General features: G+C 30.5%; 1 protein-coding gene and 1 pseudogene across 10 annotated transcripts in view; both read right to left on the bottom strand.

Moving 5' to 3' along the window:
• Positions 1–1,341: 1,341 nt before the first annotated feature.
• LOC145933546 (uncharacterized) lies at positions 1,342–8,726 on the bottom strand (annotated as a pseudogene). Its single transcript, XR_014424888.1, has 4 exons — positions 8,611–8,726; positions 5,759–6,080; positions 2,814–3,457; positions 1,342–1,721 (listed from the first exon to the last, which is right to left on the bottom strand). The product of XR_014424888.1 is annotated as an uncharacterized LOC145933546 (transcript).
• Positions 8,727–10,792: 2,066 nt separating this feature from the next.
• Err (estrogen-related receptor) overlaps positions 10,793–24,773 on the bottom strand; it is a 33,311-nt gene continuing 19,330 nt past the window's right edge. For 3 of the 9 annotated variants that reach the window (XM_083033207.1, XM_083033208.1, XM_083033203.1), the window contains exons 2-9: positions 18,423–18,569; positions 17,402–17,515; positions 17,178–17,307; positions 16,708–16,929; positions 16,537–16,572; positions 16,161–16,328; positions 15,855–16,057; positions 10,793–15,052 (exon numbers count right to left, since the gene is read on the bottom strand). In XM_083033207.1, coding sequence (XP_082889333.1) covers positions 14,714–15,052; positions 15,855–16,057; positions 16,161–16,328; positions 16,537–16,572; positions 16,708–16,929; positions 17,178–17,307; positions 17,402–17,515; positions 18,423–18,563 — 1,353 coding nt within the window. In that variant the 5' untranslated portion in view covers positions 18,564–18,569 and the 3' untranslated portion in view covers positions 10,793–14,713. The remainder of the gene's footprint in view (positions 15,053–15,854; positions 16,058–16,160; positions 16,329–16,536; positions 16,573–16,707; positions 16,930–17,177; positions 17,308–17,401; positions 17,516–18,422; positions 18,570–24,773) is intronic. The other 6 variants (XM_083033205.1, XM_083033204.1, XM_083033209.1 and 3 more) reach the window with 6 other exon arrangements.

The raw sequence follows: 24,773 nt of genomic DNA, 5'->3' as shown, positions 1-24,773 counted from the left end.
AAAAAATCTGTAATTTTAAGGAACAAAACAGTGTGTCCTTTTTTAAAGCATATAGAAAGAAAAGATAAAAAAATTTATAAAAACCACCAATTCCACATTAAAGTTGAAACTTCAAGTTTTAAAATGCTTAATCTACGATGATTTATCGCCAAGTTTCAGCGGTTTGAAAATAGCATAATTTTTAGAATAGGAAAAGTGTTCTCTATTTTATTTTTTAGTAGTGACTATCTATATCTGCATCTTAGATGAAAAAAAAATTGTTATCTAAAGGTAACTAAATTATGTGTTATCTAAAGATACTAAATTATCTAGAATAATGTTCAGATAATTTGGTTTAGAGTTCATAGCACATAAAAGTACTGAAGTAGTATAACTTAAGCAGCAAGCGATAAAAACTTAAAAATAAAAGTATGAATCTATTTTTATATCCCTTTTATAATTTACATTTTTTTTATAACTGTGTTTACATAAGCAGTCTTAAAAATAATATTATCTGAAAGTTATCTAGATAAATCGCCATATAATTTTATCTTTTATCTAGATAAAATGTTTAAAACAAAATCATCTTCATCTTATCTAAGATGGATTTACATATTTTCATCTCATCTTTATCTAGCTAATTTTAAAATCATCTAAGCACAACACTGTACGGAATATATAATGGCGCGTCCCATCCATTGCATTCGTCGTATAAATTCCGATCCTTATGGGGCCGCGAATTCTTCCGCGTGCAACACGTGCGGGATAGACGACGATATATTTTCCGGATATCGAGAATAGATATATTGAAATGTCGTGGCGCAATCGTACGTGCCGCCTTCGATTGAACGTGTTCTCCAGAGGAACGAGAGTGCGGGAACAACAGGTTTACAGGGGGGAAACACATTCGAGACGGTAAAATAAACGAGATGCCACTATTACACGATTTACATTACGCAAATGCATATAGAGTATAAACAGAATTTATGCAAAAGAACAATATTATATGTCAGACATGATTAAATCGCTCAATTGTTGTCAATTGCACAGGAAAAAATATTAATTACCATAGCTAAATTTTAGGTATCCCTGTATTATATCTGAAATTTAATTACATGTTTAAATTTTAATTTTCTATGATAATTGATATTTTTAATTATAATTTAAGGAATTTTCTACTAAACTGTAGCTTAAAAATTTTAATTAAAATGTAGGTAATTAAATTTCAAGTGTAATATAGGGATACCTAAAAATTTAGCTATAATAACTAATATTTTTTTTCGTACAATTGACAACAATTGAGCGATTTAATTATACTTCGCATATTGGAATATTTTTTTGCATAAATGTTTTTTTCGCGTATCCAATAATATAATAATATAATTAAATCAATCGTTTCGGTAAAAACGGAAGGGCAAAAATAATTCGTCGTATATCGATTTATACTGGTGTGCGAAATCGATGTACAAAAATTGTTTCAAACCGTTTCGTGCAAATGTCCCTCGTACGAGAATAACGCCAGAAAGATATATTGAAAGATCAATTTTATTGAGATTTGCCGCAAAATATGTACGAGCGTTGTCCGTTTAGCGAAGCTCGGGGCCCGTCAGATGATAAAATCGTGGAAGGACGTTTGTGAGCAAAATGCAGAAATGACGTGTATTGTACTTCTTCTCGGTCATCCTGTCACTTTTTTCCCTTCGCGTTCGATCGCGATGTTATTTCTGTCGCTCGTATATTTACTGAAAATAAATAGAAGAAGAGAAAATGGTTATTTGAAAAATTCTATCCGATTGAGAAACTTATTTCCAAATTGTTTTAGATTCATATAACAGGATGAACCGCGTAACATCATCTTTTTTAATTATTCTGTTGTTAGTGGACCGATCAGAATTTTTTATGTCACATAATTCGATTCAAAGAGACTCTTAAAATGGTTATACTTTTCATCAGTTGTTCTTTCTTTATTGAAGATATTATTTTTAGTTTTTTATTCCATCTTTTAGTGAATATTCAGACAAATTTAGCAAGCATCATAAAATACTTAAAAAATTGAATAGTTTACGAGATATTTTTTTACATTAATGTGAGACATAAACATAAACTATTAAATATCTATCTTGTAAAATATTCATTTTTCGATACTTTTATGCACAAAATAATGAGAGAAATCAGTTAGTGTAAAGAAAACACATAATTGTTTTTAAGAAAAAATATGTAGCTGCTAATTGCAAACTACATACTTTTTTCTTAAAAACTATGTATTTTCTTAATGTTTGTTTAAACTCGTCTCAACATTTGCTAAAAAAATTATAAATTTATCTATAAAAAATTGAAGGTAAAAGCTACAAAAAAAATTAATAAAAAAATATACTATAATCATCTCAAGGGTATCTTTGAACCATATATTATGCGACACAAAAAAATTCGATCAGTCCACTAACAACAGAATAATTTAAGATGATCATGTTATGCGGTTTATCTTGTAGATTTACAGAAAAAAAATGAAAATTATGCCTCATTTGGCGAAGTTCTTCATTACTTTTTTACGAAACGTAATCTCGACTTTTTAAATTAACCCTTCTGTCAATGAACTGGTATCCAGGTACCCAAAGCAACTTTAAATGTTAAAAAGGTATCCAAATTTTTTCTCCAAGACAAAATGCAAAGGTTTTTGAATTCAGAAATCTCCTAAAATATAATAAAAAATTATCGCAGTGCGTCGAAAACCCTCAGTTGGCAGCCATACATTGATAGAAAGGTGAGAAATTAATTGAAAATGCCTTGACAGAAGGATTAAGGAAAATTTTTCGTTACCGAAAGAAACCACTCACTTCAGCCCTGCTTCATTTTTCTCCACACCGTAAAACTGCCTCAAGTTCTCGTTAACATTGACATCCGATTTCGCGACTTGCGAAGACTCGTCCTGAATCCGTTCGACCCCCACATTCGATAAGCTCGTTTAGCGAAGGGTACGTCCATCGGATATCTCCAGAATTCGTTCGTCGGCGACGATATCTTGGTGCGATATCCCTCATAATCGTCGATCTCGTTACCTCTCGGAGCCGCGCGCTCGGTATACTTGGCCTTATTCCTCAAGAACTCGAAAACTTGGCCGCGATTCGGTTGCCTGCGCGCGATGTCGTTGAAAGATTGCTTCAAACAATTATCGAGTACCTTGAAGGCGGCATTTTTCGGGTTGAGGGAAGCATCATCGGGTCGATGTGCTGTAAGATCGGTCGATTGAGTGACATTTTGATATCTCAATCTGATCTCGAAGGGAACGACGCTGTCGTTGGAGCTCGAGGAGTTCTTTACGGTCGCGATTTCGATTCCTGTGGTGTTCGAATCGTGAGGATCCACATTGTTACTCCAAGTCTCATTTATCCAATCACTGATGTTCGAAGGCAGCAGTTTGCTGGTGTCATCCGCAGTCGATGATAGGGTTGTCTTCTTCATTTCTTTCGCCGCAGACTTGCTGAAATCATATTGTGGAATTAGTGTCCATTTTCTCGCATTAATCAATTTTTCTCGAAAGAAATACGATTTACATTTTTTTAATTGAATTAGTAAAAATTTAATTGATTAAATATAAAATTTCATGAAAGATCAGTGAATATTTTATTGATCTTCAGTGAAAATACTTTGCTCGTCTATCTTTGTTCGTTCCACTGATTATGACAGTAATTTGGTTAAAAAATCAGTAATAATCGTACATATTTGCAAAATGTAGCTTATAAAACTTTTTTTATTTTGAATTTTTTGAAAAAAAACACATCTACATATCTGGAATAAAACACATATAACTAATATTAAACAATTCAGATTCAATTATATACATATTACATTTTTTAAGATGTATGTTAAATCTACTGATTATGACAGTAAAATTTCCTTAAAAAATCATTTTTATCTTTATTAATATTTTTTGACAGAAATCAGCTGATTAAAGCGTTAATTTGTTAATTAAATTTTAAAATAATAATATGTTATAAAAATTAAAATAATAATGTTTCAAATAATATGTTATAGTACTTTGAACTCGATTAATATTTTTTGACAGTTATCAGCTGATTTCTGTCAAAAAATAAATTATTCGAGTTTAAAATATTTATAACATATTATTTAGAACATTATTATTTTAATTCTTATAACATATTTTTATTTTAAAATTTAATTAGAAAATTAACGCTTCAATCAAACTTTATATTATTTTTTTTTTAAATATCATTCTTTTTAATATAAAATCAGAGAATGGCGCGCGCTTGTGTTGTTCTAGTATCTTTATATATAATAAAATATATTGCTATAAAAAATGTATCTCATAAATAATATTATAATATAAAACGCATTTTAAAATATATATGACTGATTGAAATTATTAATAACTTTGCAGTGCTATAATTGAGATCGTCATCAATAACTATTCACTGCTTTCAATTGATAATATATCGATTTCATTTAACAGAGCAACTTTCACAATTCGAGCCCTGACAGATATTAGCACAGTTAAGTGGAAAAATAAAATAACCAACAAAAATCTGCCAAAGTAAAATAAGATAGATGATAGAGAATATCTTGGAAAACTTGGTGGATCTAAGAACCGGTAGCGATCCGATAAATTCATCATCCAGAACTTCGCTCTCTCTCTCGCTCTCTTTAGTTCTCTCTCTCTCTTAGCTTAAATCCTAACTTAAATAGACGCGAAACGTGTATTGGACTAAGTTCGAGGGAGTTTGATTACAAGGGAACGTGTCTCCAACTGCACTTACCCTCGGCAAATAAGCTACTGCTGAATTGTTAAAGCTCATTTTCAAAGAATCACGCGATTCTCGCACTCGCCAAGTTTTCACGAAACTTTCGTCACGCTCGGCAAATCAAATATTTAGACAACGTATATGTCACTTTAACTATATCTCGCCGAAACACGCTGTAATCGCTCGCGACAGGAGTCATATTAATTATTTGGGTTAATTATTGAAGACAAGTATTACAATTCTATTACAATATATTGTAAATATACATATATATACATATAGAATGTAACTGAAAAAACATATATATGAAATACCATCAGATTCTCTGACCAATTTGAAGACGATTTTCAGAAAATGTCGAGGGAGGTCATCATCATTTATTACATACTCCCAATTTTTGCCATTATATGTATCTTTGTAACTAAGCCTTAAATTAAAATTCTATTAAAGCAAACTCTACCTGAAATTAACTGAAGAATGTAGTTTTGTTAATGTTGTAACTCTACAAAGTTTAGTTTGCGAGAAGTCCTTCATTTTTAATCATTTATAACTTGAAAATTACGGGTGCCTCGACATTTTCACTGAAGAGCAGTCATCTCCAAATTGGTCAGAGAATTTTGTGCTCCATATATGTTTTTTTAATTATATCCTGTATATACATATACATATAATACCGCTGCAAAATCTCTCATGAAACAGGTATCTTGGAAAAAAAGAATAACGCGATTTTTTTATTGAATTTACCTATCTTTTTCTATCGAAAGATATTTTTTAACCCTTCTGTCAATATATAATTTTTCAATCAATGCATAAATACCGGATACCAACTGCTTTTTTTGTTGTATTGTGACAATTATTTTTATAACAATTGATAGGCATCGAACATTTTCAAGAAGTTTCCGAATACAAAAGCTCTTTGTATTTTGTTTCAGGCGGAAGAAAAGTTTCAGCACACATTTTTAATACATATTTAAAGTTGAATAGGTACCCGATCATTGACAGGAGAGTTTAAGAAGACTTACTTTTGAATCGCATCGGAATCCGTTGTCTCGAAACGTTCCTCCATTTGATAATAAGCGATTATCAAAATGCGCATCAGTCGGACGAGTTTACGTTTGATGATCGATCCATCGGGCTGAGCATCTTGAAGCAACAGCATCCTGGACCAGTCGGACTTCAGGGTGCCGAAAGGCAAAGCGGAGATCGGACACTTGAATCCAGCGGCCATTATTTTCACAGTAGGCACATCCGTAAGATTTAATTTCGACAGATGATCCTCGATCTCGTCGACGTCGAACTGAACCAGGTCCGAGCAGCGATCGGGAAAGCTATCGACACTTCCCGCTACAAAGAAAGGAAAAATTAATTTTCCTCTCGTGCACAAACCGCTTTAAAGCCTCTAATAATACTATTTTTGAAAACTAAAAATCTCAGAAATATATAATTTTCAGAACGGAAGTAAATTCTTCAATTACATATCATTCAAGCTTAATTCGTTAATCGCGAATCACGCATGTTAATCGATTAATTTAATTTAATTATTGGTATGGAAATTATATTTTTTATATAATACATTCATAGAACAAAAAAATTTCAAAATGCATCACGTAGTGACATAATTTTGTGTATGGTTAATTAATCGTCCCTTTCTCTTATAATTCGTCTCACACACACACACACACAAGAGAGTAAAATAATATTCTACAAATATTTTATATTGTATAACTTATTGCTATATAACTTGTTGTTCTCTTTCTTTAAACATTCATATGTATATACATATATATATATATATATATATATATATATATATATGTTTAGTAATATATATATGTATTGTTATAAATTCTATTTTATTAAACTTATTTCTTAAAATCATGCTTATAATTTATTCATTTTATCTCGTATCTTATACAATAAAATATAGAATATAAAATTTTAAGATACACTCGACATCAGTAGAAAAATGCCTTAACAAATGAATTTACGTATATATACATATAGATATGCACATATATTTATTTGTTAAAGCATTCTTCAGTTGCCGAGTGTATTTTTAAAACTTTTATATTCTATCTTATCGAAATAAACGTCTAAAATAAGTCTAATAAACGTTTTTTTTAAATGTTTTTTAAACGTCTTATAAACGGCTAACTTTCATAATTTGAAGGACACAAAAACGTCTAATCGATCAAATTTTAGACATCTTTTTTAGACGTCTACATCAACCAATCTTTTTGGTTGAAAAGTCGTTGATTCGACGTCTTTTTAACTGATTATATATATATTTCTCACTGGGGTACTATATAACATTATTTACAACATATATCACTATTTTAATATTTTTAACATATTATTACTTTGAAATTTAATTAGCAAATTAACGCTTTAATTTAAGCTGATTTCAGTCAAAAAATATTATTCGAGTTTAAATAAACTTTATATTATTTTTTTTTTAATGTCATTCTTTTTAATAGAAAATTGAAGAATGATATATACGCTTGTGTTGTTCTAGTATGATTAAAATAATATAATTTAAAATATAATTAAAAATTTATTAGTATGTAGTATTTTATTCAAAAAGGGGAAACATATATCACTATTTTAATATTTTTAATATATTATTACTTTGAAATTTAATTAGCAAATTAACGCTTTAATTTAAGCTGATTTCAGTCAAAAAATATTATTCGAGTTTAAATAAACTTTATATTATTTTTTTTTAATGTCATTCTTTTTAATAGAAAATTGAAGAATGATATACGCTTGTGTTGTTCTAGTATGATTAAAATAATATAATTTAAAATATAATTAAAAATTTATTAGTATGTAGTATTTTATTCAAAAAGGGGAAACATATATCACTATTTTAATATTTTTAATATATTATTACTTTGAAATTTAATTAGCAAATTAACGCTTTAATTTAAGCTGATTTCAGTCAAAAAATATTATTCGAGTTTAAATAAACTTTATATTATTTTTTTTTAATGTCATTCTTTTTAATAGAAAATTGAAGAATGATATACGCTTGTGTTGTTCTAGTATGATTAAAATAATATAATTTAAAATATAATTAAAAATTTATTAGTATGTAGTATTTTATTCAAAAAGGGGAAACATATATCACTATTTTAATATTTTTAACATATTATTATTTTAAAATTTAATTAGCAAATTAACGTTTTAATTTAAGCTGATTTCAGTCAAAAAATATTATTCGAGTTTAAATAAACTTTATATTATTTTTTTTTAATGTCATTCTTTTTAATAGAAAATTGAAGAATGGCATATACGCTTGTATTGTTCTAGTATGATTAAAATAATATAATTTAAAAATATAATTAAAAATTGATTAGTACACTGTAAAAAAAATGTGTTAACTTGACTAAACCGTTCAACTAAATAATATTTTGTTAACTGAACATATAAAAATATTTAAATTAAATATAACATATTAAATCTAACAAAACTTTTGACAAAACGTATTTGACTTAAATACTAATATATGTTCAATTAACAAAACAGTAATTTAGTTGAACGGTTTAGTCAAGTTAACAAATTTTTTTTTACAGTGTATGTAGTATTTTATTCAAAAAGGGGAAACATATATCACTATTTTAATATTTTTAACATATTATTATTTTAAAATTTAATTAGCAAATTAACGCTTTAATTTAAGCTGATTTCAGTCAAAAAATATTATTCGAGTTTAAATAAACTTTATATTATTTTTTTTTAATGTTGTTCTAGTATGATTAAAATAATATAATTAAAAATATAATTAAAAATTGATTAGTATGTAGTATTTTATTCAAAAAGGGGAAACAAAGGTGAGTATAAAACGAAATATACTTTGTATACATATACGTACCGTTAATAAAAATAATCGTCAAACAGAGAAGGAGAGGAATGCACGATGCACGCAGCAGAATGCACGATGGCACTTGTCGCGACATTTTTGCGCGGACTGATCGCATATATGAGCGAAGGATTCGTATATATTCCGTTTCGTTAAGATCGGCACATTTTTTAAACACACGTTAGCAAGATTGTTAGCGCGCGCGCATTCGTGAAATAATTATACAAAGCAATTCTTCGCCTCTTTCCTCTGTAAAGCGAGAACGTTGATGCACACTTGATCCAGAGTGCGAGATTGGCATTAGATAACATCCGGAAATGCAAAAGAGTCTTTTCGACGCCTCTATTATACGCCAGCGCGAATAAATAATTTAGCATATATTTCCAAATTGCAAAGTTATTATATATATAATTGTTAAAGTATCTATTCGAACATTGAAATAAAATTATTCGAATAATATTCTTTCTTAAATCACTGAAAATGATTGAAACAATGTCATTGATTAAAGATCAGTATTTTTATTCACTGCAAAATTTCTGAAAAATCAGCATAATCATATAATCATATATATTTGTACAAGATATAGTTTTCAAAGTTATTTCTAATTATTTTGAATTGCTAAAAAAAAACACTTGTAATTAATGTTCAAAAATTCAAATTGTGACTTATACTTTTTTATTTTTGAAACGTGATAAACTTAAATAATGAACAACTTTAACATATATTTATAAAATCGTAATTTTATTATATAATCGTTAAAATATTTAATCTCAAACATTCAAAAAAAATTATTCGAATAGCATCCTCCCTTTAAACTTAATCAGTGAAAAAAATCATTGATTGACATATTGCACAGTGATATTGAAGATTCTGCCGAAGATAATGAATATTTTGCTCACTGCAAAGATTTCACTGAAAAATCAGCATAATAGTATATCATATATATTTGCACAAGATGTAATTTTTTAAAGTTATTCTAATTATTTTGAATTGCTATCTTTCGGAAAGTCTCACATATATTTGAAAAAAAGTACTTGTGTAACTAATATTCAAAAATTCAAAATTATATTGTGTGACACTTTTCTTTTAGTTTTAAAGCTCAAAAAATTAACAAATTTAACATATATTTATAAAATCGTAATTTTATTTTATATAATCGTTAAAGTATCTAATCTAAGTACTTGTGTAACTAATATTCAAAAATTCAAAATTATATTGTGTGACACTTTTCTTTTAGTTTTAAAGCTCAAAAAATTAACAAATTTAACATATATTTATAAAATCGTAATTATATAATTTTATTTTATATAATCGTAAATATATAATTTTATTTTATATAATCGTTAAGTATCTAATCTCGAACATTCAAATAAATTATTCGAATGGCATCCTCTTTTTAAATTTAATCAGTGAAAATCTCATTGATTGCTGCAGTGACATTGATTGAAGATTGCTCATTGCAAGATTTCATTGAAAAATCAGCATATTACTATATATTTGCACAAGATATAGTTTTCAAAGTTATTTATTCTATTTATTTTAAATTGCTATTTTTCGGAAGAAGTCCTATACACAAACATATTTGGAAAAAAAACACGTAAGTGTAACTATGGTATACAAAAATTCAAAATTATATTAATATTACACTTTTTTACTCTTAAAACATGATAAACTAAAATGAACAAGATTCTTTGTCCTAAATTATCAAGTTATTTTTTTAACAAAATAAATTACTATATTTCATATAAAATATTATATATATAATATTATTATATATATAAAATATTATAATGAAAATACGCATTTTAAAATATCATTAAAGCCATTAATTCTTGTAATGAGATTTCTCAACCTGATTTGCAGTGCTATATTTTTATATCTGATTGTGAGACTTATCCATTGAGACATATTCAATTACTTTTTAATGATGAATACACTAATTCCATTTAAGAGAACGTATTGAGGTAAAATTATATTAAAATAAGGCTCACTAATATTTGATGAGGAATGAAATTTTGTATTTATAATCTGTGATTTGCGAGACAAACTCAATTGCCAATCGTTTTAAAAACTATCGTGTATGTGTGCGTGTATATGTGAGATATTAAGAATTTTTCAATATTATACAAAATAAAAAAGTGCTCTCTTAAACCTTTGTGTACATACACTATCGATTAAAAAAATACATGGACAATTAAAGGAATAATAAAAAAGAGACGCTATTACCGAGGTAGTTCCATACAGCGTATCTTTTATCGATTTATTTTCTGCATCTCGTTGTAAATATCATCATCTTAATTATCACACACATACACACAATACACACACAGACTCACACATTCTCTTTCTCTCTCATACAAACTATTTTAATCACGAAATTCCACGACGCGCCGCTCTCGATCATGTCGCATCGACAACATTGATGCTACTAGTATTCTTTTTTTTTTTTCGATCTCACCACCTTTTTGTATAGGTACACCAAATACGGCTCTTTTCGCATTTGTAACGCGCACATATATAAAAATTATATATAGCGAGAATCTACGACAAGTCACATAATTACAAAGTAACTACGTACATATTTATAATCATCGTAGAAGCGCAGCATATCTGTCTCTCTCTTCTTACATACAAGATTTACATCAATGGACTTGAGGCAGTAAAGCGAGAATTTATTTAAAAGACGTGAATCTGAACGAAAAAAAGAATTAATGATTTTATATTACATTAATTAAAGGGACTCAAACGCTTCGCGTTTGACAAAAATAATAATTTTACATAAAAAAATCGCCAACCCGATGGTTGTTTCTTTCTCGCCGTATTTCGTAAAAAATACATCTTTATACAATAAAATATAATACATTTTTTTTTTCTCTCAGATATAGTATAGATACGCCCTCGTGATGACGTAAATCGGAGAAGAGCGAGAATAAACCGTATCATCAAAGAGAAACTTATACAATCATCATTGTTATACAAATGCTAAGAAACGATTGTTCGGACTCTTATTATTCTCTAGATGTCGAAAAAAGAGAGAATCTTCATCATATCACATCGCACACAAAGAATTTCTTTTTTTTTTTTTTTTAATGAAGAGAAATTTTCACTACATTTTTCGAGTAAACTTTTTTATACATAACGATAAATTACACGTAGCCTTAACCATCCCCTAATTACGAGAGAGATCTCGACAAGAATATATATATATGTATACATAACAAATCTCTATCTCCGCGATCTGATTCGGGAGAAGCTGGAAATTTTGAAGATCTTTTGCAAAAGTTCGATGATTTGAAAGCACGCCTTCTCCTCCTACACAGAATTAAAGCTTAATCGTCCCACTAATGTCGTTAGCATAATGATTATAATTTTATTTTTGTTACCATTTAATTCTATCTCTCTTTCTCTTCTACATAAAATGTCGTCCCTTCATTTTTGCGTGTAATAAATACACACATACGACATATCGCTCTCTCTCTCTCTCTCTCTCTCTCTCTATTCTTTCCCGTATTAAAACTATTTTATTATCGCTACTATTATATAATATATTTGACAAATATACTCGCACACACGCGCTTAACTATTTGTATGTGTCTAGATTTCTTTTTGTATCGTGTGTTTGCTTGTTCGCAACCCTGAGACTACGATTCTACCGCCATGGCGAATCGGTGTGATTAATATATGTACAAAGAAAATGCTCGAAAAAGTATGAAAACCTCATAATTCAGCGGTGAAAAGGTCAAGTTGCATAAAAATATCTGACATTTTTTTCTCCATTTTTTTATCCTTCTTCGATGGAAAAGTAATGCTTTAACAATTAGTTAAAATTGCATTGGTACGATTTTGGAGAGGAAATAAAGAGGAATTACTACATACATATACATCAAATAGCAAGAGTTGCGCAATTGATCGGGAATAATTTGTCGAGATAAAAGTAAGGTCATAGTTTAATTTAGGTATAAAGAAAGAATAGAATTTTTTGAACAAAATTGTCGACGTAGAGAGAATTTTTTCGCATTTTTTTCGCTCGAAGACAGAAAGAAAGAAAGAAAGGAAATATTAAACGGAAGATCTAACGATCGCGTGACGTTCGAGAGAAAACAAAAGGATGATGACGTGTCATCTCTTGTCTTGTTAAAAGGAAAAATAAATTGCGTGTTACCTCGGTGTTTTTATTGCACTCTATATCTCACGATGTAAGTACGAGGCTTACACGGTTTTTCATTTGTATCTCCAAGAAATCATCAATAAATTTCGATTTGAGAGTTTAATCCTTTTTAATCCTAAGAAATTATAAATCATTGACAGAGAGTGAAAAAATAAAGAGGAATTCAATTGGAACGGACACCTTTTTTGTGGCTCGCCTCTTCTAGTTTTTAATTTTAACTTAAGATAAAAATAATTCTATTTTTTTCGGCTGATAGAGAATGAGTGATAGTAGACGGCGGGATGAAACTGACATAAACCGTGGTAACCTCGACACACAAATAAAAGTTCTCATAAAACTTACTCATTTTCTCACATATATATGGCTCTTGTTCCTTTCTTAAAAATTCTCTATCGTGAAAGATACGATCGGGCGATGTTAACCCAAAGTTGATATTATGCGTACAAATATGCTAATTTTCGTGTAACAATTTAATATAATTAGTAATATAACTAGATAATATTTATATAAAGATCCCTGAATATATATAATAAAATAATGATAATATAATATTGATCGCATATTAATATAATAGTAATGATCGCAATAATATATATGTGTGTATATGTGTGTTGTTTTTGTGATTGTAAAAATAATATTAATATAATTATATTAGAAATAATATATTTTCTTGCTCTTTCTCTCTCTCTCTTTTTGTGTGGCACGGGCAGACATTGTTTTTAACAACTGGGTAAACATTTCTACCGCTTACAAAATCGCGATAATATGGCAATAATCCTGGCCAATATATACATAATCCATCTTTAAGATACATTTCTGATAAAAATTCCGAATTGCGTAAAAGCGGTGCGATGTTCCTGCTGACTTAGGGAAGGAACAATTCGGCCATTTTATCGTCATCTTTTCTTCGGCTCGCATTTTTTCACACCCAATTAATTTCGATCTCGTTAATAATATATTGTACAAAGATATATTCTAAGATAATATAATGTACAAAGATGTGTGTATTTCTACATCGCTATAACTATGGATGTTCAATACGATTATCACAAACATATTGATTAATGTTACTCGATTCTTTTTCACATTTAAGCTATTACATAATTACAAGTACTAATGTAAACGAGGCAATGTACATCGCTTTCTCCGCCGGAATACATTAAATAAAAGAAAAAAATAACAATGATCGAAAGAAGAATAAAATCAAGAGAAAATGCCGTTCGATAACAATAAGATTTTGATTGTTGATTCTTCTAAAGTATTCTCTCTCGAAATACCAGCGATATCAGTACAATACATTAAACACCCACAATTACCTACAGCTTGTCCGATATTTCGACGGTTCGGTGTTGCGATCATGACGATCAAATTGGAAACTTTGTTTGATATTTCCACGATAAAGCCGACCACTGGTTTCCGCACACGTTTCTATTCTAAGATGAGTACTTTGAAAAAAAAGTCTTCTCGCAAATCTTGTACTGCATATTATTTCTACATAAAAGTTACATCTTTCTTTCGTTCTATCTTTCTTTTTGTACCTGTAAATGGGGTACTCGAAAAGGAAAGTTTGGATACTTCAAACAAAGAGACTACGCGCCTACCTGGAACGATTCGCGACTCGCGATGATCGCCGGAGACATTGATTGGCCGAACCTCCTCACTTTCAACGCTTTCTTTCCGTACGCAAGAGAAAAGAATAAAGATTCGTGAGTCCATTAAGAAAATAAAAGGTATCGTAGAAAGACCGATAACACCGTTTCTTTTTTTTTTCCACGCACTATCACTCATTATCGACACCAAAAAACGCTCTCGTATTTCGATAACGATGTACAATGATGATAATAATAATAATAATCACGTTAATGACGAAGAAACATCTTCAACTTTCGGTAAACAACGCGTGACCAGGCGTCGAATAATCGAGTTGACGATTTTGCAACGCGTATTTCATCGGTTACAAACGTTCTCGAGCATCTCCTCGAACAGCTTGTTCATCGGTACCTTGCCCGTTCTGTACACACTGGACCAAAATCGTCTGACGATGCCGTCGGCCTGTCTGAGACTGGGCAGCACTAGGAACATATTCTGCGTGGCGCGGAGAGCCTGGCCCGGCCTCACCGCAGCCACACAGTCCGATAGAGAATTCAAGATAGAATCACGAAAACGATAGAGCGCCTGCGGCTCGTCGGATCTAGCGTCGCTGTTCGCTAGGATCAGTGCCTTCAGGACGTAGTACTCCTCCCGCGTTAAGCCCAATCGCTGGATCCTCTCGACGATTTGAATACACTGTTTAAAGAAAAAGAGATTAAAATTCGATTAAAATCAGTGCACTGACGAAATAAGATACAGATGTAATTTATGGCATTAATCATTCTATTGTATCATATGATTCAAGGAGATTTCTAACTTATTCTCAAGTTATCTTAAATTTGTATATTTTTTAAGAGTATATAAAATATATATAATTTTTTTTCCAAACAGACATATAATAACTCCTATTTCTTCAGTATCTTATTAAATCATTTTAAAGTTCCTGGGTCCTCGCCGCGGCCATATCAGAGTGTGACGTCAGAGGCGAGAAAGCACACGCTGAAAATTCTTAGATGCCATTTTTAAATAAAAAGATATTTTGATGAAACTCAGAAACTTTCGGATGGCTTTTTAGCACATCTTTAAAATACCTCGAAAACTATTCTTTTCCCTTAACAGTCAATCGACAACCGTAAAATGATCGTGATATCAGACTTTGTCATGCGGAATGACTGCGCATGTGCAAAGATTAGACGGACTGAACCTCATATTACAGTCATTTTACAGCTGTTGATTGATTATAAAGGGAAAATGATAGTTTTCGTTTTAAGAGTGTGCTAAAGTCGTCTGAAGTGCTGTTTCGTCGAAATATCTTTTTATTTCGAAATGGCATCTAAGAATTTTTAGAGTGTATTTTCTCTCTGACGTCACAATTTCAACATAATCGGTGAGGAGCCAAGAGCCTTAAATATAACAAATACATTTATTTCGATAATTGAAGAATTAATAAGAATATGAGATATGATAGCGTAATAAAATTCTGTCGAAAATTACGTACATGTGTATAGAGCTCCATACAGTGGCACTCGCGTGCGAGTCTTTCATCTAACGTAAAATCTTGCGCAAACCTCAATCTGCCATTATTCGGCGTGCTTCTCCACGCCAGAGTGAAAGTTAATATCTCGGCCCAAGTGCTCTGTAGGAGCCGCATTTGATCGTTTAACGCTAGACTGCTAAATCCTGGGATTTGTTTGGCCCAACCTGCAAAAGAATCAAAAATTGAGTATCCGTTGAATATCGAAAATGAAGAACAAGTAATCATTAGTGTAATAAACACGTCTGGTCAAACGCGGCTGATACTTACCGATTATGCCAACCAATTCTCGATCATAAAGATCCGACAATTGTCCCAGAATCTTCTGGTCCGTCTCCTGCGTGCTGAGAATATTGGATACTTGAAGCAGGTCCGGTTCGCAGGTCGCCAAGGCTTCGACCAACTTGTTATCTACAAAAGATGAGACACGACGTGTCTCTTTATTTAAATTGCCCTAAGGCAAGGCATGAAAAGTATCATTATTAATCATTAACGTTGCGAAAACAAAATTTTACAAGTTTTCAAAACAATGGAATACAAATAAGAAGCGAATAAAAATTGTAAAAAAATTGAAATAAATTTGAGACTAAAAAAAGATTAATATTGTGAAAAAAAAAAAACACGACTTGACTGTACATTAGCTTACTTATCGTTTCGGTAGGACTTCCCGACGCTACGTTAGCTTGAAACATTGAATGATTCAACGTTATTAGCATCTTCCAAAGAGAAATTATTTCTCTCTACTCTTCCTAATATTTATATTTAAAAATCGATGCGAAATACACGCGACAAATTGTATAAATATGAGGCAAAGTACCCTCTAGCGTGGCGCTCTTGACTGGCGTATAAGGATCCGCGGACCTTCTGTATTTTTGCCGGCCGCCTCTGACGCGATCCAATCGCACGCCTTCCTTCAGCATTCCTTGCCGCAAACATTTCTGAAATCTGCACGCCTGACATGCCTTCCGCCTCCGTTTGTTTATCTCGCACTCGCCGTTCGCCGGACAAGTGTACTCGATGTTTCCTGTAAACTTACTGGCTATTTTATCGTAATATACGCGGTCCTGCCCCAGATAGCACCAGTCAAGCTTTCGAAATGTCATAATCACGCTATATATACGTCCACAGACTCTTCAAGTCCAAAATATGCCGCGCATTATATATGTATACATATATGCACATTCAAAGTACATTACGATCGAAAGTGCACCCAAGTAAAAGTCCTTGATGCTATCTGGACGAATCATTGCGGCCTCTGTTACGGAAATCGATACGGAGTCCGCTTACCTTGTATAGTTCTCTTGAAGAAAGCCTTGCACGCCTCGCACGAGGCGACCCCGTAGTGAAAACCGCTCGCGACGTCGCCGCAAACGAGGCAGAGTCTCCTGGGTATCATGTCTTCTTCCTTGACGCCATCCTGCAAAAACGACACAGCGGTTCGTCATATATAAATCATCTTTGATCGTAAACTCGCGCTTATCGAAAATACGGCATTTTCGCGATTCACGCACCTCTGGAGTACCCAATGGCTGCGTCGTCGAGGAACAATGATGCATCTCTGGACTCTCGGGGCTGCCGCTGCTACCGCCATAATCCGGCGGGATGTCCAGTTTCGTGCATATTGACTGAAAAAAATATATATTATATTATATATAATATTATATAAAAATATATATTAATATATACAGAGAGAGAATTTTCTCTTAGAATTTACCCTGAAAAGCCTAGTAATAGTGCGGGACAATAAGATATGAAAAGAATTTTATGAGAATTTCTCTGATTAATATATTCACAATAAAAAATAATAATATCTATCACAATAAAATATAAAATATGTTTGATTAATTTTACTATACTTTTAGTAAAATTAATCAAATATATTTTATATTTTATATTTTATTGTGATAGATATTGATCAGAGAAATTCTCATAAAATTCTTTTCATATCTTATTATCCCACAATTACGATGATTCTAAGAGAAAATTCTCTCTGTGTATATTTATATAAATATATGTTAAAAATATATAAATAATATTATATAAAAAATATATTATATTATATACATATAATATATAAATATATTATATTATATACATATAATAGTATATATATTATATTATATACATATAATATTTATACACATATATAAAATATAAATATAAATATATATACATATATATATATATATATATTATAATAAAAAATATAATATATTATATAAATATATATATATAAAATTATATATAAAAATAATTTATATATAAATAATTGAACATTAATGATTAATCAATATATAAAGTAGCTAAAAAAGCTTTGAAATTTTCAAGAAACTTCCATAATAATATTTTTGGTTTCCTTCTCTGAAAGAAGTGAGTTCTTTGATTTCCGTTAAATTAAATAAATTATAATACGAAATATGATTAATAAATTAAAGCGATAACGACGGAACACCTTGTACATCTGGCGCAGAGAAACGATTTATTAAATATTAGGGTTAAGGGGGGGGAGAGTTCTCTTAACAATTTCAATACCTCCTGTTGTTGGAGAGTCGTGGTTGGCGAGCATACTTGATAATTTTGCGTGGGCGTTGTTGGATTATCGATTTCCTGCTTGATGTTGGGCATCGTCCTGTTATTCCCGATCATGCTTTCCGTGGTAGCGTCAGACATCATACAGACCTGCCACAAGGTACGAGAGACACAAACGATAATCACCGAGAGATATCATCGAGATAGCGTATCATATATTTACGATCATCTATTAATATCTACTGTCGCGAGATGAGACGATTGTAAAAAAAAAAAAAAAAAAAAAAAAACGCCCGGCGGAATTCTTTTTTAAATACTAGAGGCCTCGCGATTGCACTTCTTTTTTTTCCGCTCGCTATATTTAAGTTACAGCCAACGCCTTGAGCATCATTTTTAGAATTGACTTCACGAGAGAATTCGCGGTATATATCAATCCTGATTCGCATACTTTCCTCAATCGCGGACAAAGCGCGAATCTTGCGAAATTCTCGCGTACAAAAGGCGGAGAATCCGGAGAATTCGTTGGAAAATGTAAAAGGGAGGTCGCCTCTCTTTCTCGAAAGAAACTTTCTCTCGCTCATATGTGTGTATGTTGTATTCGAATATCGGTGGTCAAAACTTTCGCTCTCGAAAATGCAAATTGATTTCCGCCTTTATTTTGTCGAAGATACAGTTTAAGAATTCCTTAATCAATCTTCATATACCTATAATAGGTCTTTTAATTTCAGGAGATGAAATACAATAAACATGTTAAATTCTTCTAATCACATAAGTGAAAATAAAAAACGCTAATGTAATAAAATATGATCAAATATTAATATAATTAAATATAATATATTAAAAATGTTCTTTTAATCCCATAAAAAATATCAATATAATCAAATATTATAAAATTATTAATGATACTTTGAAGAATAATGTAATAATACTAATTAAAAATAAAATTATTAATAATAAATTATTATTGTATTTCTCTGTATCTTTGAAAAATATTTTATAATTAAATTAAGAGTAGATTAAATAATTATAGATTATTGTAGAATAATTGTAGATTAAATAATTTCTCTTACACATCAGTTTACAAATTCTACAAACTATTCTTACAAATCCAAAATAAATACACTTGTCGTATTATTAATATAATTTTATTTTTAATAATATTAATATAATAATAATAATGTAGTGTCATTAATAATTTTATTCTTAATAATATTAATATAATATAATAATAATATTAATATTAAGGCTCCTGGGTGCTCACCGCGGCCATATTAGATTGTGACGTCAGAAGCGAGAAAGCACACGCTGAAAATTCTTAGATGCCATTTTTTAATGAAAAGATATTTCAATAAACAGCACTTCAGATGGCTTTAGCACACTCTTAAAAAACCCCGAAAACTATCCTTTCCCCTTTATAATCAATCAACAGCTATAAAATGATCGAGATATCAGACTTTGACATGCGGAATGACTGCGCATGTGCAAAGACGGACTGGGCTTCATAATATTACATTTTACAGCTGTTGATTGATTATAAAGGGGAAAGGATAGTTTTCGGGGTTTTTTAAGAGTGTGCCAAAGCCATCTGAAGTGCTGTTTCATCGAAATATATTTTTATTTCGAAATGGCATCTAAGAAATTTTAGCGTGTGTTTTCTCGCCTCTGACATCACGATTTCGACATGGTCGACAAGGAGCCAGGAGCCTTAATATATAATAATATCAATATTAATATAATATTAATATAATAATAATATTTTAATAATACAATATGCATAAAATTTATTAATAATATTAACATTATATTAAAAATAAAATGAATAGCACGACAAGTATTTATTTTGAATCTGTAAGACTTAATTTGTAGAAACTAATTTGATGTGTAAAAGAAATCTTAATAATAAAATATTTGTCAAAGATAGAGAGAAATGCAACAAAAATATTTATTAAATTTTTTTTACAAACGTATTAAATAAAAAAGCCATAAAATTTCAATATGACACGCGTATATTAATACATGATGTAACAATTAAAATTTAACAACGACGCGCCACTTGGCAACGCTGGAAGAAATATACGAATAGATTAGCTGCGCCCTAAATTAGGGCGTCATCGGCGAACAAAGTAACGGTGAAAGGATTGCGTAAGTCCCCCCTCTCGCCACCAAAAACCGCACTCTTCGGCATCGTGTGTCGTGTGCCAGCGGGAAGGCGAGACTCGGAATAGAAGGGACGAGAAGAGAGAGGAACATCTAGTCGACCTTGAACTTGATTATATTTTTTTGTTCATCAGATACGAAGTCGCGCCTTCACACTCGAGAGGCTCGATCGGCATATCAATGCTGATCGAATCGGGTGAGATCAGACGTCGCCGCTTGTGAGTCAGAGATCCTTTCGAAGCTCGATCGGAATTTCAACCAGACGAGAAGAAGCGCGAGTTTGAAGATCCGCGAGAGAAATCAATCAACTTTTCTGATTTGTAGTCCCACGATTCAATTACGTTAGTAATTGCGAAGGGGAAGTAGGACTTGGAGATAGAAAACTCTCTCTCTCTCTCTCTCAGGTCTATCGAGAATAGGGTCGGAATTGTTTGGCACCATTCGGCGTTTCCGTTCTCCAACAAGTCGCACAAAGCTCGTTTCCTTGATATCAACACCAGGACCGACCTGGCCTTTCACTTCCTTCGCTAAAGGAGAACCTAGATGCGGTGCACAACCGGTCCCGTCTGTTTGTTACAATATTCTAGCGGGACAGGTTGCGCATATACAGAAGGAGAGAAGGGTTGCATAAGTGTCCCCCTTCTCCCTCCTCCATCACCCGCCCTGATTCGATCCACGTTCTGATTGAGAGCTTGAAAGACGGACCGACGAAAGACTAAGAGAGAAGAGAGACGCCTCGGAACATCTCGCCGGCCTTGAACTTGACTTTTTCTGCGGGAGAGCGAGAAGCTGCCGCGTTCGCGAAGGCCGCGGAGCCACGCCATCGCAATTTTAGATGCCGAGCACCGGCGGAAACGGCCGACAATGCGGCGCGGCCTTGGGGCCTCTCAATCTCGTTTTATCTCGCTTTATCTCCTCCTCCTCCTCCTCCTCTTCTGTGTCCTACACCTTCCTGCTCTGCCTATACACGTCCGCGAAACTACTCGTTGTTCCACTGCGCGCCGACGCGACACAAACCCGCGATACGTCGCTATCATCGACACCTTCTTCTCCCAAAGTTAGCGTCTCGCTTGGAAAAATTTTCAGACATCATCTCGACATCAGGATTTCTGGCTCCTTCCCCTAGACTAGACGGAATTCTAGAGTCTCGTTTGTCATTAAATGTCAAAAATTACCCGAAAACACGAGGTCGCATCCCAAATGTCAGTTTCATCCCAACTTCCTCGAGAGGAGTCGAAAAATATGATTCAGATCGAGTTTGATTATGAGAAAAATCAATCCTTTTTTTTATCATTTTCTTCTACTATTATATTAATTTCAATTATAATAAAAATTATAACAAAAATTAATATAATAATATAATAATATAATAATACAATAAAATATAATAAATATTATAATAAATAATTAATATAATAAATATTACAATAAAAATTATGATAAAATTAATATCGATTCTCTCTCTGTTTTATATAAAATCGAAAAATTTGATTCAGATCGATTTTCAATTATAAGAAAAATTATAAGAAAAATTAATATAATGTAATAAAATTAATATAATTAAATATTATAATATATAATAAATATTATAATATATAATAAAATTAATATAATAAATATTTATAATAAAAATTATGGTGAAATGACATGTATCAATTCTCTCTCTATTTTATATCAAATAAAAACACGAGATTGATATTTTATATCTTCTATATCAGATTCCTATATTTTTTACATTTAATCGCTAAACTCGTGGAAAAATATTGACGATTCAGATCGATTTCAATTATAGTAAAAAACTCGCTCCCTTTTACAATTTTCTCTTACTATTATATTAATTTCAATTGTAATAAAAATTATAATAAAATTACATATCTCAAGATTCTCTCTCTCTTTTATACAATAAAAACACAAGATTAATATTTCATATCTTCTATATTAAATTTTTACTCCTTTTTTATACATTTAATTGCTAAACTCCCTTTCTGAAATGTATCGAGAATTTTAGATCCCTTTTTTTTTAGAAATAACGAGAATTCGATCAATTATATTTAAAAATTCTAGAACCGATACGGTAATATCATCAGAGATGATCACATGAGCGAGAAAAAGTCTCTTCTCTGGCATAAATAAAAATAAATAAAAACAAATAAAATAAATAAAATAGATAGACAATTCTGAGTGGATGCGGGAAACGTAATTTCAATATAATGATTCAATATCGATTGAAAAGTGAAGATAAATGAGGATTGAATTTTGTTGCAATTACGAGGAGTAAATGAAACAGTTGCATTAAAATTCCTAATCACAGCTGCAGCAATATTAAATCATGCCAGAAGAAAGATCGTATATAAAATCTTTTTCTCGCACACTTCTTTATATACGCTTCGAAAAATAGATGAGTTTCTTCGCAAATGTCACTTGTACGCGCAAATAATAATTTTCACTGATTTTTCGACGTGAGATCTCGTTAAGAGTTTCGCACTCGACCCTATTATCGGCGCATCATCTCCATCGTCATTTAGTTAGGCCACGATCGATTACAAAACAGCTGATGTACGACAGCAAACAGCACCATCGAACGACGATTGTACGAGGTGCGAGAGCGCACAATATCGCCTATACTGCACTTAATTAAGATACGCCGCGATTAACACGTCGGTCAATAAACAGCTCCCTATCTGTTCCCAGGTGCGATATCGGTCGATAGTGCACGATTCGCATAATATCTAATGACACTTCCTACCGTGCATTTACTTTCCCTGAATCGAGACCGACAATCGATTTACGTTGCATAACATAAGCAAACGACTTTCAAAAGTAGTTCTTTCAATTATTTATTATTTTTATATTATTATTATTATTATTATTATTTCAGGAGCAAATCCTTTCAATTATCATCATCATCATCATTATCATTATCATTATCATTATTATTATCATTATTATTATTATTATTATTTCAGAAGTAGTCTTTCAATTAATTATTATTATTATTTATTATTATTAAGATTTCAGGCGTAAAGTCAATTATTATCATTATAGCTTTTTCATATCATTATCAAAAATTTTTACAAGTAAAGTCTAGCCACATTTTCCATTGGTATTAATATTTCTAATTATCATTGATAATAATTAATATTTTTAGAAAACAATTAGTTTTGTCTCTCTTAAAATCTGTTCTTAAAAAAACAATTAGTTTTTTTTTGCAATGACCGAAACAAAATCATTCTACTTTACTATGCACAGAGAGAATTTTCTCTACATAGTTTGAAAATTTGTGTTTTCTTGTTAAAAATGGTCCCCGTTAAAATTTTTGTGTTAAATATATAACACATTCATGTGTTAATTTAACATATTGCTGTTATGTTAATTGAACTCAAATGTTAAATTATTAAAACAACTAAAAAAAAGTGTAAAAATAACACAATGTATATTACTATGCACAGAGAGAATTTTCTCTACATAGTTTGAAAATTTGTGTTTTCTTGTTAAAAATGGTCCCCGTTAAAATTGTTGTGTTAAATATATAACACATTCATGTGTTAATTTAACATATTGCTGTTATGTTAATTGAACTCAAATGTTAAATTATTAAAACAACTAAAAAAAAGTGTAAAAATAACACAATGTATATCTATTTTTAATTTTACACAATAAATATGTTCCGCATTATTAGTGACAAGATTTATCTGTTAATATTTACAGAAAAAAATGTTAATTTTACTTTCTAATATAAGTGGGGATGATAAAATGTAAAATTAACAATTTTTTTAGTTAATTTTTACATTAAAACTATGTTAATTTTACATAAAATTTATTTTAAGTTTACTTGAAGTTTGCATTTTTATTTTATGTTAAAATATTAACACAATATTCGCGTCCACCATTTAACATATCCGTATTATGTTAAATTAACACAAAAATTTCTGTGGACCGTTTGGGACATGTAATATTTGTTAAATTTAACACAAATTTTTCAACTGTATTAATATTTATCACAATAAAAAATAATAATATCTATCACAATAAAATATAATAAAATATAAAATAAAACATAATAATAAATCAAATAAAACATAATAAATATAAAACATAATAAAATATAAAATATGTTTGATTAATTTTACTATGTAGTTTAGTAAAATTAATCAAACATTTTATATTTTATTGTGATATAGATATTATTTTATTTTT

Source organism: Prenolepis imparis, unplaced genomic scaffold (genome assembly GCF_030444845.1).
Source record: "Prenolepis imparis isolate NDT839.2.m4 unplaced genomic scaffold, iyPreImpa1.0 SCAF_3, whole genome shotgun sequence".
NCBI classification, from domain to species: domain Eukaryota; kingdom Metazoa; phylum Arthropoda; class Insecta; order Hymenoptera; family Formicidae; genus Prenolepis; species Prenolepis imparis.
Note: the sequence above shows the minus strand (reverse complement) of the source record. Positions and strands in the feature narration are given on the sequence as shown.